At 36.8% G+C, this 15,626-nt stretch overlaps 1 protein-coding gene across 5 annotated transcripts in view; it reads left to right on the plus strand.

The window, feature by feature from the left end:
• The window catches only part of LOC145686217 (sushi, von Willebrand factor type A, EGF and pentraxin domain-containing protein 1-like), a 290,964-nt gene that overhangs the window by 61,715 nt on the left and 213,623 nt on the right, over window positions 1–15,626 (plus strand). For all 5 annotated transcript variants that reach the window (XM_081759278.1, XM_081759275.1, XM_081759276.1 and 2 more), the window contains exon 2: window positions 8,899–9,154. In XM_081759278.1, coding sequence (XP_081615404.1) covers window positions 8,899–9,154 — 256 coding nt within the window. The remainder of the gene's footprint in view (window positions 1–8,898; window positions 9,155–15,626) is intronic.

The following is a 15,626-nucleotide window of genomic DNA, read 5'->3' on the forward strand; positions in this document are numbered from 1 at the left end:
CCCACATAAAAAAAATAAATCAAATAACCATAATAATAAAAGTCACAATTGCACTTCTATGGGGTTCAAACCAGCTACCTCCGGCATACAGACTCGTTGCTTTAACTAACTGAGCTATTTGTTTTCTTACGCAAACTGAACATGTTCTACGGTAAAGATGATTTTTCATTACGATCGTGCTACCAATTCGTCCTTTTCCATAGGTAATTTCAACTATTTGCTCTATCTATACGCTAATACTTGGCATAGATTCATATATTTGAAGTTTGCAGACAATGCATGTAATAGGACATATTAGAAATGTTTCGTTAAAACTTTCGTTTGTAGATCTAATCCGCATTTCTCTCAATGACATAGATGTCGTTGCTTCGTGTTGAACTGCAGAATTCCCTCGCGTTCTTGAAAATTTCCCACTTTAGCAGAGTTGGTAATTCTCGTAATTTCGGTCGATTTAATGTTTTTTGCTTCTAATTTATTTATTTTAAGCTAATATCTAACACAAATATTTAAAACGGGCTTGTTATTAACGTTTCCTGCTGGGGAAACCTTCCGAAATTTCGAACATATAAAGAAAACTTAGATATTTTCAAAAAACTTCAAAATAAAGAGACGCGTCATTTATTTTGCTCATAGTAGTACAGTGAACAACCATGTGGGATAGACAACCCAGACGTTTTTCCTCTCATCCAGGCTGCTGTCCCAAGACTGAATAGGGGTAATGCTTCCATCGTTATCGGTATGTCACACATTTCTTTACTTTCAAATATTTTGCATAAACATTATTATTCCTGTGCGAAGAATGGACACTTTTGGTAGTTTACAATAATCCTTTGTGTACATAAATGAATCCCTAGTAACAAGAAAGCTTTCGGCCAGTTGGCGCGTGCTTGGCTTTTGGCTTTCTACGCTTGCATTTGAAACGCATCCTTTCATACAATCTGCCTTTTGTTGTACTTGCAAGCGATACTTTACACCCTTCGCAGAGAGTCATAGCATTACTGGCCGTTCATTGACTATTTATTTGACTTGACTTATAAAACGCTTGCGTCAAGTTTGAATGGAACACTAAATGCAAGGTTGCTCCACTTGAATTCAGCTTACGTTATGCTTGCACGTTTTTCAACCAAGCCGGATGCAACTTGGCCGACTTGCAATTCAAGCTTTCAGCAAGCGGTTTGCAAGTTGTCTCTGCTACTAGGGATTGAATAATAAAGCTGGGAGCCAGTAGTTTCCATTACAAATAAAACCTTTACAGTGACATGTATGCAGAGGGGAACGGATAGAATGGCAGGAGGACAAAATGGCAGGGGACATAATGGCAGGAAATAATGGCAGGAGGACAAAATGGCAGAGGACGAAATGGCAGGGGACAAAATGGCAGGCGGACGAAATGGCAGAGGACGAAATGGCAGGAGGACAGAATGGCAGGAAGTTAATTTGAATTGTCGGGTTTTAAACTATTTTGTTTCTTGCTTGATAAATGAAGATTTCAACATAAATATTCGATTTATTCATTATGCTCCAAAATTCGAACTGCTAATAATATTTCAATTCTAATTGACAGTCATCTACAAACTCCTTACTATCGCAAACTTTCTATTCATACCAGCAGTGTCTTAATGAAAGAAATTAGTTTTAGTCGTCGTCTTTTTGTATATATATTATTTAGATATTGTCGGGTATTACTAGAAGGAAGCAGCTTTTATCTTTATTTCTCACTGTGATCTGTATATGCTTAAGTGAAGACAAACAGTTTCAAAAGTTATTGAAGTTATTTGCAAAACATTTTAAGTAACAAGTAAAAAAAAATTAAAAAAAGGAAAATTCATACATCCTCCATATTAACTTGCGAATAAACTAACCTCGGTATTGTACAAAGGATCAGATACTTTCTGTGGCAAAGAAAACGAATTAAAATTGGTCGATTCGACTCGTTCCGAAGTTTTTGACGAGAGGATATGTAGGATGTGTACTCATTACTTTCTGGTGACTGTCTCTAGTATTTTTAAGTCTATAAAATATGCATAGGGGCAAATTCAAGGGAATCTCGGGGCAAAAATCGAGGAAACAAATTGTAGAGTACTCACAAGAAACACTAGAACTTTCGGTAGACATAGAATCTCCCGTTTTCAAAATATAGGATATGATTAATTGTATATATGTCATATGATTAATTGTATATATGTCATATGCAATTTGATAAGGTAATAGTATGAACACAATAAAGAGCATTTATCAACGTTTAAAAATACGCAAGTCATTACACAATTTACTTCATTAATAAATACGATTTAAGTGTCGTTATATCAATCTTTCGTGGACTCGTCGTAACCTGGAAGAATTCTGATAAATTCTACATGAATCTAAGACGGAAATCAGGACACATTTTGTACATAAATTTACACAACGAGACGAGAAAATTTTGATTCAAGATAGGATTTTTACAAACATTTACGACACGAGACGATAAAACCTGAATTCTTATCTCGTCTTGAGGGCAACGCTATAAGCAAGTAAGTTAGAAATCAAATATGCATGATCATGGTTCCTTTAAGCTGCACTAAGCTGTAAATATACCCAATATCGCATTGGGAATGAAAGGGGAGCGATTAAAGTAGAATGCCTGATAATTTAAGGTTCCTCATAACTCCAGTGAAATTCAGGGGAAAATCTCTGAATTACGAAAAAAAAAAAGAAAACATACAAAATACATTTTCAGGGTAACTCTTACAGCCATTACGTTATTATAAGATTAATGCTACTTCTGAAACTGATTTGATTGAATATGTATTTGGATAATGAAACTACTTTCATAAGTTTTTCAAAGTGTCAATTTTGAGAAGAACGAAGTTGGTCTTCCACTGTTGTTATCTCATTGTTCATAGATACCAGTGATGAAAATCACGCGGCCGCTTCTTACATCAATTCATGAAGAAAATTAGTTCCAATATTAGGTATCTAAGTTCAGTATATATATAAAAGAAAACAAAAAAAAAAAAAAAAAAAACAGCCTCTTGCAACCATGTGTAGCACATTTTAATACTTACACTTGAAATAAAAATATGACTGGATAAAGACGATTGCCTTTATCTGTGAATTTCATATGTGAATAACAATATAGGGCTTTTCAGATAAAGGAGGGGTAGGGGCAGGTTTTATTAAACAAGATCGTACATCTGATATGTTTTAACTATAGGCAACTTGTACTTGCAGGCTAAACTCAGTCTTCTGCAAGTCAAACAAGAGAATAACGTATCAGCATTATTACATACTACAGATATAAAGATACCACTAGGCTCCCAAGTTTCAAAATTATATTGTGTGTGAAAGCAGTTAGTAGATTTAATTCTTTGTCACATGATAGCTAGACCCTGAGAGAAATTCAGAGGGAGTCCACGGGATAATTCTTTCGTCATAAATAAAAGTTGTAGAATTATTATGAAACCAAGATATCAATTGGAAGATGGTTAAAAAGAAATAAATTTAAGAAAAAAGTTAAGATATGAATATCTGATATTTACCGTACCCTCTTTCACGCTCTTGGTTCAAATTAGCTGTATTTATATGCTTTGGACATTTGAAATAGAAATGAATAAATCGAGAACCGTTACCTACTAACAACAACAATAGGAAAAACCTAAAAATACGAGCCCTAGGAGTTATAATTTTTGCCAAATTAACTTCCTGCCATTCTGTCCTTCTGCCATTTCGTCCGCTGCCATTTCGCCCTCCTGCCATTTCGTTCTCCTGCCATTTCGTCCGCTGCCATTTTGTCCTCCTGCCTTTATTTCCTGCCATTATGTCCCCTGCCATTCTGTCCTAAATTCTATATTGTGCTATAGTTTTCGTCTATTCTGCTATACCAAATTCGAGAGTCTACAACATCCGACAGTTTTAATGAGGTGTGGTCGTCCCACTTTTTGTTGTTTGGTTCGATGCTGGTTTCACTGTTCTTTTCCCATCTTTGAAATACATAAGCACGGTTCACGGCAGATCGCGAAAACTCGACAAGTCGCGTTGTTTCTGAAATGAAGCTCCCAGCCATTTAGTCACCCTGATATATCGTCGTCCTTCCCCATTCAAGGCACAAGCATCACAGTGACTAATCGAGTGAGACTCTTGTCGTGTTTGGCGCGCGGTTGTGTTATGCCTTGTAGCTCTTATCTCAGCCCGATGATTTCGTTCAAAAAGTAGCAAGTGGTCATAATGTTTTCGCTGGTCAGTAAAAGTTTTATTGGCATTTAATTTACTAAATAATCGCTCAGGTGTTACCGTCTTCATAGGTAAAAATGAGATATAGTTGGAACATCATATAATTTTTAACATCTTAACATTATAAAGTTTAACTTCGAAAATGAAATGGGCCTCTTTCTGTTCTGGGCCTCTCAATGTTGCGGGCCCTGCAGGCCCTTTAGTTGCGCCACATCATTCTCTCTACTCAGAAGGATAGGGACAAATAGAAAAGTCAAAATTCATTTTGTCCATTTTTCATGCATCATACACTTCAGAAAAAAAAATCATATAATACTGATATGTAAGAAAATATTAGTATTGTTTGTTTGTTTTCTGTATACAAAGAACCATTTAGTTTTTTTTATCTCATATTCTGGTAATAATCAAAAAAAAAAAAGAAAAGAGTTTCATGTGATAAACGGACGAAAGATAATTTGTCAACGCGATGCGAATGACGTTCTCTGCAACCTAATTCCCGTTTTTCGTACAAAAACTCTATTCCTACCTGCAAAAAGAAAAGATTTATGTTACTCATCAATGGTTGAGGTTTTGCCCTGCGGCTGAACAACAGGGCTTGTATAAATAGACTCTGACTGACTGCAGGTACACACACACACACACACACACACAAAAACTGTTGGATTCCTCTCCCCGCCCACTTCAAGTGTGGATATCCTGGACACATTCAAACTGAGCGGTACGATCTTTCAGTTCTTCCCAGTAGAGGTGCCAGCAGTGGTTGCTAAATGAAAAAGTGAGCATCTGGTGGCGAAAAGGCGAAGTGCTCGGACAAGGGGGAGTTCACAGGAACCTTAATGTGATATTGTGCCTTGTTGTGAGTTTCTAAAATACCGTAGAAAGTAGCGAATTTCTTCAAAGGTTTAGTCCCAAGAGTTTGGAGGGGCACGTTTCTTCGATAGCTCTCCAAAAAACCGCTGCAAAAAGTGAGCAATATTTACAAAAAAGATCCCTCTCCTTATGGGAAAGAGCCAGTCATGGATAGTTTTCCAGATGTTCTAGCCTCAAGTAACACCGTCATTCTTCCTGAGATTTATCTGATATTATGACTCGAGTTATCGTTAGCGAAAACTCGTCATGCCGGATAGAGACTATTTTAAAATAGAATGTATAGAATTAACCCTCTTTTGAAATAACGCAAGAACGATCCCAAACTTTCGTTCGTGTGGCGGTAAGCTACAAGCAGCAGTGTGTGTAATTTTAATATTTTAGAGGGCTCTTGGGGGAGCGATTGCCCCCCTCGCCCCCTACTTTAATCTGCCCCTGGTTCATGCCAGTATCGAGGGTGCGATCGGGACTTAAACCTAAACCTCGATCGCGAGATCCCTTCGGTATGTTTCTACCCTAACTACCGATCGCTTGACAGGCACGTGTGTCACTTCATTTCCTCTCTGTGAGCGCATGATTAATGGGACGTCAAAAACGTATTAAAATCAATATGCTGACCACACACCTTGTAACTAAAACTAATTCTCGTAGGTGTAGAAATCAGTAACAACGGCTTTGGGGATTAATGTAGTAACCATACATCACTCAACTAAAAGCGTCTTTTATACCCATGGGTGGAGCTATGGAGGGCATGGGTGTATTGCTCCCCAACTGTTTGGTCAAAAATGAATTATTCGTATTAACTCCACACTCGTCTAGAAAGTATTCCAAGGTCCGAGACTGACCAAAAGGTCTGCATCCCAGCAGACAATTCCTAACTACGCCGATGGTTATACTTAGAAACCTCAGTAACAATCCCGTTTGGGTCCATGTGATGTCCACACAACTACAAGCGTCTGGTAAAACCAGATTCAATAACAATGTGCTGACATCACTGAAGTAAAAGATGCTTGATAGGCCTAGAAACCCCAGTAACAATTCTGTTGGGATCGGTGTTGACCACACATTACTCAACTGAAAGCAGTTTGGTAGGCTTAGAAATTCAGTAACAACCGAATTGAGGTCAATTTTCTGATCATACATCATTCAACTAATACTATTCTGGTAGGCCTAGAAATCCAGTAAAAATTTCTTGGGGGTCGGTATGCTCACCATACATCACCCAGGTGAAAGTCGTTTGGTAGGCCATAGTTCGGGGCTGTAATATCTGAGAATTTGGCTATTATTATTACTGGTACAGGAGTACAGGGTTACAGTTTTAAAAATTGGATGCTTAAAAAGGATCCTAAGCTTCAAATCAACGACCTACTAATGACTTCCCCACAGGGAGTCGAATCTAGGAGTGGGGCCGCGGTGGCTCACTGGTAGAGCGTTCACCTCTGGTGCATGGGGTCCCCGGTTTCATCCCAGCCCCCGCCAAGTGAACTTTGTGGTGGACAATCACCGTGTGCGTAGGTTTCCTCAGGGTTCTCCGGTTCCTCCGACTTTCTTCATTCCACCATTTCATTCATTACTCATCATCACCGTCTCCTTTAGCTTAACCGGCATAACCGTAGTACGTAAAACTCAAAGATTTCATTTAATTTCATTTCGAATCTAGGAGCATGTGCACATAAAGCATGGGCTCTAAATTGCAGTGATAATGCACATGAGCTCTAATGCGCTATTGTGTCGATTTCGGTAGGAATATTGGTCACTAACATTACAAATGTGTGAAACCTTTCAAGTAATAGCATAAATAAAATACCCACTGATACGAAGATCCTGTTAGTTACCCAATAAATTTTATATGTATATCCCTAATGCAGACAAGAAGGTGCTTTAGCAGCTTCCTTACAATTTTTTTAAAAACAAAAGTTGTCCTTTCCTCCCTTCGCACTTTAGTTTGTAATGTTCCCAGTCGAAAATGTTTTTAAACATGCTTGAAAACCAGAACAACTAAAAACTACTTCTGCCTTAAAACACTCTTCACTTCTTGGTCTTCTGTTAATAAGCTTGTGCATGGTTTATATGCTGGTCAAGAGAGGGAGGGAAGAGAAGGTCAACTACATAGTTGAGCGATGTACTTAACCCAAAGGAACAATATCTGTCACTTCGAGTGTACACTCTATTCCAAAAAGGAAGACTATATTGATTATGACCGTTTAGAGCTGAAAATTTTCGAATTCCAACTTTCCGGGGTATCTTCGGAAACAGGAAACCAAAGATGTTAGGTTCAAACCGCCAAGCAAATTTTCGCAATTGGGAAAAGTTTTTTTTTTTTTTTTTTTTTGCCGAGGTGTTCTTTTTCTTTTAAGTGTAATAAGACATGTTGAAATGTTATTAAATGTAGAAGAAAGTAACATTCATTGAAATATGTAATGGTACACTACTTCAAAACTATGCATACGTAGAGTACTTGCTGGTTTTGTTATTTATATTTCCACACGTAAAAAAAATTCAATTGAAAAGAAAGACAGCAAACATAGTTCTCGCATCTATAGTAGAATGAAAGAGACAAAAAGAAGAAGAAAACAACTGGATTTGCATCGGATATGAATGCCATTGTCTTGGAAATTCATGACTGCTAGACTCAACAGGGACACGAACACAGAACAGACAATTAATAGTGCTTATGCTGTTCAGGGCAACTAGATCCCTGAATACTTACACCTCGTTGTCATTAGCCTAACTCCTCAGACTACTTGGTACAGAACAGCGACCGTTCCCCAAACTGTCCTTGATGTTTCTATGTTTGATCAGTTGAGTTACGTAGAAATTCATAACTGTAAGATAAGAAAGGATTGAATAAGATTTTTCTTTTTAAATTAAATACTAGTTTAGCGCTGACCTCTTCCGAAAGAATTCCCTGTTTCGATCCCAGGCGATGTAAGTCCTTGGTAGATAACATTGTCTTAGTAAGTTTTCACAGAGTTATTCCTCTGTCTCTCAAGTTATCAATTCACCAGTTCTCTTATTATCATTCGTTTTCATTAATCATCTGTCTCGGCCTAAAGAGAACAATCGAGGGACGCAAAACTAGAAATTTCTTTTCATTTTCAATTTTCAATTGCTTTCATTTTTTTTTCACAAAGAAGCTAATACGCAAACGTGTTTCCGAAACCTCTTATTTCATACAAATATACATTTTGACTTTTAAAACTACTTTGTCATACTTGCATTTTTCTGCTAATTGGTATTCGATGCATTGTGTCAAATATTTTCAGGCGACATAATCAATAATTTGGCTTCCATAACAGACGGTTATTATTCACAATAATCTAATTATTTCTTTGTTATCTTTCTTTTGCTGTTTTATCTAGGTGTATTCATATTCCTTCAATATTAATATTTGTAAAGAGGAATTGCGATTAACTTTATTTCTACCTCGTTTTAGAAGAAGAAATATGAAACAGGAAGATTAGCCGATTATTTTAATCTACTACTAAAAATATAAAATTTTATGAAATTTGAGTGATTCTTTTAAAACATAAGTTTAGTCTCTCTCCACTGTAAGACAATCGCTTTTATATTTAGTCCTAATACTGTTTTAAAAGTGGTTTGAGCTTAGGAATTTAACATTTTAACAAAGTAACAAGGGATTTATTGTTTTTGTGACAAATGTTTTTACATGTAGTTCTGTTTTGACTCGCGATTTTGTAGTCTTTCTCATTTAAACTGATGTATACGATGTATTGTGTATATTGATACCGTACAAGATTATTTCTGCTTATAATCTGTTAGCAGAATTTGAAGGTAAATATTATTTATTCATTACAGAAAATATTGAAATCGGCTCGTTCCGAAGCTGTCCAGTCAGTATTTCTAATCACAGATGGTTATTCAAACGGCGGAGATCCTCGACCAGTGGCCTACAAACTACGGAGACAAGGAGTTGAATTCTTCACATTTGGAATTCAGAATGGTAATGTGCAGGAATTGTATGAAATGGCTTCGGATCCTCCCGAGGAACATTCATACATTCTTGACAGCTTTGAGGAGTTTGAAGCACTTGCGCGACGAGCTTTACATGAAGGTAAGTGTGAATAAAAAGCATCTTGCTCAATAAATGTATAATTTCTCATTTAGATTTGTTGATGAGGAAAAACATGAAGGTCCACATTTAGTCACTTGAGTTATTTGAACCTCTTGGAATTTTAGGCAGTAAGTAGAAACTGTAAAACCGTTGATGGGTTCCAGACAATTTATTTAGTGTTTTTTGTCAAGTAGTGGCGGCGATTGGACGTTTAAAGTCGGGGGCCAAGACATGATCTGAATATCAATGTTGTTTTTTCTGATTGTTTCTAACACTTTGTTTGACGAAAGGTTGTATAACTAATAGGCTACTTACTATCTTTTTCAGTTAAAATACCGTATATCGTATTTCATATTTTATTAAGTAAATTGACAAGGGCAGCGCGAGTAGGTACTAGCCCTTTATATTCTTAAACAACGAAATTATAAGAAGAGATTTGATTCCTTGTTCATGAACATCTTAAAATTCTGTCTGGAAAATTGTGTGATCAGACTATTTGCAAAACAAATTTGCAAAACAAATAAATAGCAAGGATAATATTAATCATGGTAATGAATAATGAGGCTTGTTTTGTAGAAGTTATATTGAAACTGGGGATTAATGGGAATAATGAATAACTTACATTTTTAATTCCATACATGCCATTAAATGTATGCTTTTACTTTTAAAAACTGAAAGACAGTAAATACTACAAGCATATGCTACGATATTCAAAGAAATTCACAATTGCAATATTAATCGCTTGTAGTTTTCTTAACTTCACGAAAAGACCAATAACCAATACGTGCCCACGCAATGGCAAATATTATATGACACCATTTTTTATGAACCAGCAATACATACAAAAACTTTACATTTCGAAATGAAACTATAGCTATACATTAAAGGTCACTTAAAAAAAAGTGGGTGCGCAACTGCCCCCTTGCCCCCCTAATCATCGCCTCTGTTGTGACGGCATATGATAACTCAAGCGTCAACTGATCAATGGTAAGGAATATTGTTGTTTTGAAAGTACATTGGTATGAATGTTACAGAATTTGATTGTATAGAATTGAAACGAAAATTATATTTACTTCATTCAGAAGTTTATTATATGAAACCACACATAATAAGTGAAGCTGGATTTTTGTATATAATACCACGTTTAACGCTCTTCGCTAATCTCACCCTCACTTATTTCAAATTTAGTAAATAACTTAAAGACAACGAAGAATTAAAAAATATAGAAAGAGAACCAGGTGATATCTACAAAATACTACTAAATAAACTGATTCGTACCTTGCGCCCCCACCATGTAAAACTCTGCTAAACGCAGGTTGGTAGAGTCATAATGATGAGGAAATCGATTTTCTCCCACAACCAGTTTTATTATAACACTTTCTGTTATAAAAATAATATAACACATACGTATAAATACAAATCCTTTAAGTAATTAGGGTAAACAAGTAGGCCTATCCTTAGGCCTAGGCAGCCAAGGGAAATGATCCCCACAAAGCTTCAGGGCAAGCTGAGTGGAAGAGGATAGGATTCTAAGTACTCCGCAGCAAGCAAGAAGAGGTTGGAGCCCCTCAAAGTTCCAGGGCAACCTGAGCGGGAAGGAAAACAACAAAGCTCTACAGCAAGCTGGGTGGTTGCTGTTTAGGAATATCTCAAAGCTCCAATGCAAGCTAAGAAAGTGGTTAAGTTCCCACAATTCTCCAGGGCAAGCAGAGTGGGCAGGAGGCCTCAAAGCTCCACTGCAAGCTAAGAGGCTTAGGTTAGGTTAGAGTTCTCTCAGAGCTCCACTGCAATCTAAGGGGGTAGGAGTGACCAGACGAAATTGATTCAGTCGTGGTGATGCTTGGAATTTTATACCTCCTTCTTTGTAGCGGTGGCACTGGCGTTGTTCCATTACATGATTCAGTTGTGATGATGATTCCTACCTTCTGCTTCTTATAGTAACTTGTAGTTAAACCGCATATGATGTTGTTTACAAATAAAAGTATATATTGATGTTTATAAATATAACTTCATACGGTATATTACAATACACAAAGTTTTCTTGGCAAAAAAAATGGAATGATCTCTCATTCGACCAGCGGACAATTCGATTAAATGTAACTTGAAGCTGTCGAGTAATACCGCGGGAATGAAACGAGAGTGACGTTAAACAACAAAATCGTCAACGTAGAACAGACCATAGACAGGAGTGACAGCGACAGAATTACCGTTTACGGCGACATCAAACAGCATGACATTAAGAATACTTGAAGTGTACTACTCTTATGCATAAATTGATCTTACACATTAGATCGCACTGTAAAATAACGTTTGTCAAGAGTTTGTAATGAGCTCATCCATGTGGCCATTAAAGCCCTAGTGATCGTATTTTCATATACTGTGAGAGTAAGTTTGTAGAACATAGCAACATGATCATCATGATGGAAGAAGATTTATTGAATCCGACTTTTAAGATTAAAATGATTATCTGAAAGAGTGAAATCCTCACTACAAGCTCTTCATTCGTGAGAGCGATGGGACTGTAGCTTGTGGCAGTCGTTGCAACCTTTTCTGGATTCAAGATGGGAAGGGCCGGTGTAACGCCATCGAGGTAGAAAAGTTTCCTCTGTCCAGATACTATTGATCACTTATAATTATGAAAGCTGAATATATCCTTACACAAATATCATAAAATTTGCAGTCACCACCTGAAGTAATACTAGGCGACCCATGTAAGATACTGCCGAATTCCAGATCCATGAAGAAATGCTATAATGCTGCGTATTAGCGTTATGGAGATTTAAAGGGATCGCTCAGTATAAGCACGAAAACAATTACACTCAACGGGACAGTGTGCATAATCAGAAATAGAAGAAAAGTGACGACTCAAAACGTTGATTGTCATTGTGGGATTAGTCTCAAGGATTCTATTTACCAGTAGCGAAACGTACCGTGAAAAATTGGGTAAACATACATATATGACCTTTATAAGTGTGTCCTCTTTGACCATTCCTACATAGGGTATGGGGAAATAATACCCCTCATTTCTAGCAAATGTTGTACCATTCAGAAAACTTAGATTTTGTAGGAACCACATACTATTTTCAACTACTAAGAAAAAGCATAAACATATATAGAAACTCAAAACGTATATAGAAACCATATTGAAAACTCAAACATACATCTATGAATTATCAGGTATCATCATCAGCGACGGGCTTTACATAGCAGGCAACTGCCTGGAGCCTCGCACTTCATAATATTACTTTTTATATAAATATTTATGACCAAGTGCGCCGTTTAATAAAGTTACGAAGTTTACAAAAGCCCAATCAACCCGATTATAGTATTATAAATAGCCCATTAAGTCCTATCTGCAGGATATCACAGTATGTATGTTGAACAAAAATATTCCCATTATTCCCTCCATCCACGTCGGATTTCCAAGTAGGTAAACATGCCAAACTGCCTAGGACCGCAGAGCTCAGAGAGGCCGCAAAAGAAAAAAATCATTTGAAACAATTTCATCAGTAAACGAGCTCCTTGGTGCCTAAGCGGTAGCGTAAGTGCCTTTGGCGTGGGAGACCGGGGTTCGATTCCCAGCGGGAGCTCATGTGGTTCGGATTTCACGTTAATCAGTACGTTCTGTCTCATATATCCTCGCTGCTGCAAGGGACATTAAACTCAAAATCAATTTAACAACTCAATTCATCAGTGTACAGTTGATCACGGAGTGGTGTAGTTTCCTGCGAGGGGCTTGCAGTCATATATTAAATAAAGGCACAAGATGCCTAAATTTGCTCTTCCCCTCCATCTACGTATGTATTCAGTGCATTAGTGAGTCCCATTTCTCTTCATTTTATTCTGTAGTAGCTTATCGTTCTAGATAGATGAATAGTTTTGTAAAATTGAAATAGTATTTTCTGACCACACCTCTGTAGAGCGTCATAAGACTAAAACAATAAGTTTATTTGTCAATATTAGTTCAGGTTGCTTTGGTGTAAGGGCAATTATTGTTTGCAAGCATCAAAGTTCGCTGAAAATCAATTGATCATAAGCTATTAAAATCAATTCGTGACTTGCAGCAATAGCTAGAATATATTTTTTTTTAATGAACTGCTAACGAAATTTCCCTTGATACAGTAGTTACCGCGTACGCTTTTTTTAATGCATCTCGTTCCGGGTTCGATTCCCATCTTTGAGAGCGTTAAAAATTTGAACGCATTACAGTGGTTTCAATTGAATCACTGGCTGGAACTCCTTCACTTCTATAGGTTGATTCAAGAAATATGGATCCAACACAGGGATAATGTTTAAGGTACCGTTAGACGCTAGGCGATCTGTTTATTTAAGTGGAAGTAGGTTTTGGAAAAGGATTTACTTTCAACATGAAAAACGGAAAATAAATTATACGAAATTTTAACTTAGGAAGTGACCTAAACTTAATGGATATAAAATTCCAAAGGGTAGATGCTGTCGATCTTGTCTCCCCTCAAGCCCCATCACTGCCATTTGCTGATAGAGAAGGTACACTAGTAGCAGGCGAGTTGGGTTCATATAGCCGGTGTTACCGACGACAGTAACACTAATAAAATAAAATAACTGAAGTTTATAGTAGTTTAGATAACTCACAATATTTTAAAAGAGTATTAATACGAACAATATTTTCGCTTATTTTCTTGACTAGAATGACATGTGAGTCAATTGTAAATATTTTTACAGCCGAGGACTATTATAACAACAAGCACGATAGAAGACATTAATTCTTCACTCCTGTCGTTCCTTAGACCTGACAGGGTCAAAACATAATGAGAATGACTATTCAGGGACCCTGTTATCGCTCAGCTGGACGGTAAAATCCAAACTTGTGATTGTAATAAAGATTTTGGGGTCTTGTGTACATTGTTACTGTGTTGTCTTGCCTTTAAACAAAAACGTAGTGTATTATAAGCTGACTTTCCTGTATCACATGTGTCCGTGCTGTTGATTTCATTGGTACAGGGGAGGGCACTTCATTCGGGCACCAGACATTGACTGATGAACATGCTGTTTTCAAAACAGATTCAGGGTAGTTATGTTATGAAATTGTTAAGATTTTAAAAAAAAGTACCTGATACTATAGCAAGTTATGTTTCATTTAAGAACACACAACTATTGAATATGAGACTTTCTCTAATAGATAGTTTAGAAATGGACTTAATAAGCTTCTAATTTCAAGGCTTATTTCAGAAAGTCCTTCCTGGGAAGCATTTTTATATTCGTGGAAAAACTTATCAGTGTAACACATATTAATTTCTACTCTTTAAACATTTCTACGCGAGAGGGGTAAATCACCATGTAGAGGGTAGTGACCGGTAACACGCATGTACCGGTACTACTCACGGCACACTGCTAACTAGTAGTGAAACAGTGGCTATTTATTGAGCGAACCCGATGCCACTGTCAATTAACAGTAGCGTTTAAAGTACGCTACTAACAAGAAAGAGTTGCTTAGGAGATTTTCGTTGACCACTATGAACTCATCAATATGGAGTGTCGCCATCGTATTCTAAAATAGAATCACTGCACTGGCATTGTCCAGAACTGTTTGGTCGAATAGAAACATCAATAAGGAAAGCATAAGAAGAATCAAACCCACTGAGTTCTCGAAATACAGGGTTGGAAGTTCGAGTTGAAGCATGCACGGTTTGGCAATAGGCATACCTTTAATGATCAGTAGATAATGATTAGTGCCACATAGATTTGGGTGCTTCATGTCAAGGAGGGATGGATCAATACACGGCTAGTTAACGAGGTCAATAGAAAAGCAAGTAGGAGTGCTGTCATTGAGAATGAACATTCCATTCTCAGCTAGGGATTCTGTTATCTGATGACCACGATCGCTAGCTCGGATGGAAGCCCACATTAGGCGAGATACTCATTCAGAGCTTCAGTAGCTGTAAAGTTAAAGCAAAGTTGATTGACTACAGAAAATGCTTTAGAACAAATTATACTAAAATATATAACAAAGAAATGATGAGCAGGAAGTTTCACCGCAGCTGCTTGCAAGTAGTAGTGACTATGTTGAGAATAAAGGACATAGAGTACGATTGAAGTGAAAGTTAGGGAAGTTCGAATTGATTATCTCAATTTCGCGACGGGTACAATGTATACTATAGGCTAAAGATAGTTTAACGCTGTATTAATCAGGTATATTTAATTTTGTTGTTTCAGTATTTTGGTAAGTATCTGTTTATACTATTTTTACATATTTTATTGCGGTATGAATATCTTAATGAAGATGGATTTGATAACGTAATAGACAATTTATGTTGTAATTGATAATTATTCTTAAAGTGATAGTGGAAAGCATAGGAGTGTAGACATTACTGGTAATATGAATTATAGAAAAATAGACAACCATTTTCAATAAGGCTATATATATTTGAACATGGTGCCAATTTCAATATGTGTGGCGTGTGATGGAAGTCACACAATGCTAATTGAATGTTAA

Source organism: Thermobia domestica, chromosome 5, assembly GCF_964235325.1.
Source record: "Thermobia domestica chromosome 5, izTheDome1.hap1.1, whole genome shotgun sequence".
Taxonomy (NCBI): domain Eukaryota; kingdom Metazoa; phylum Arthropoda; class Insecta; order Zygentoma; family Lepismatidae; genus Thermobia; species Thermobia domestica.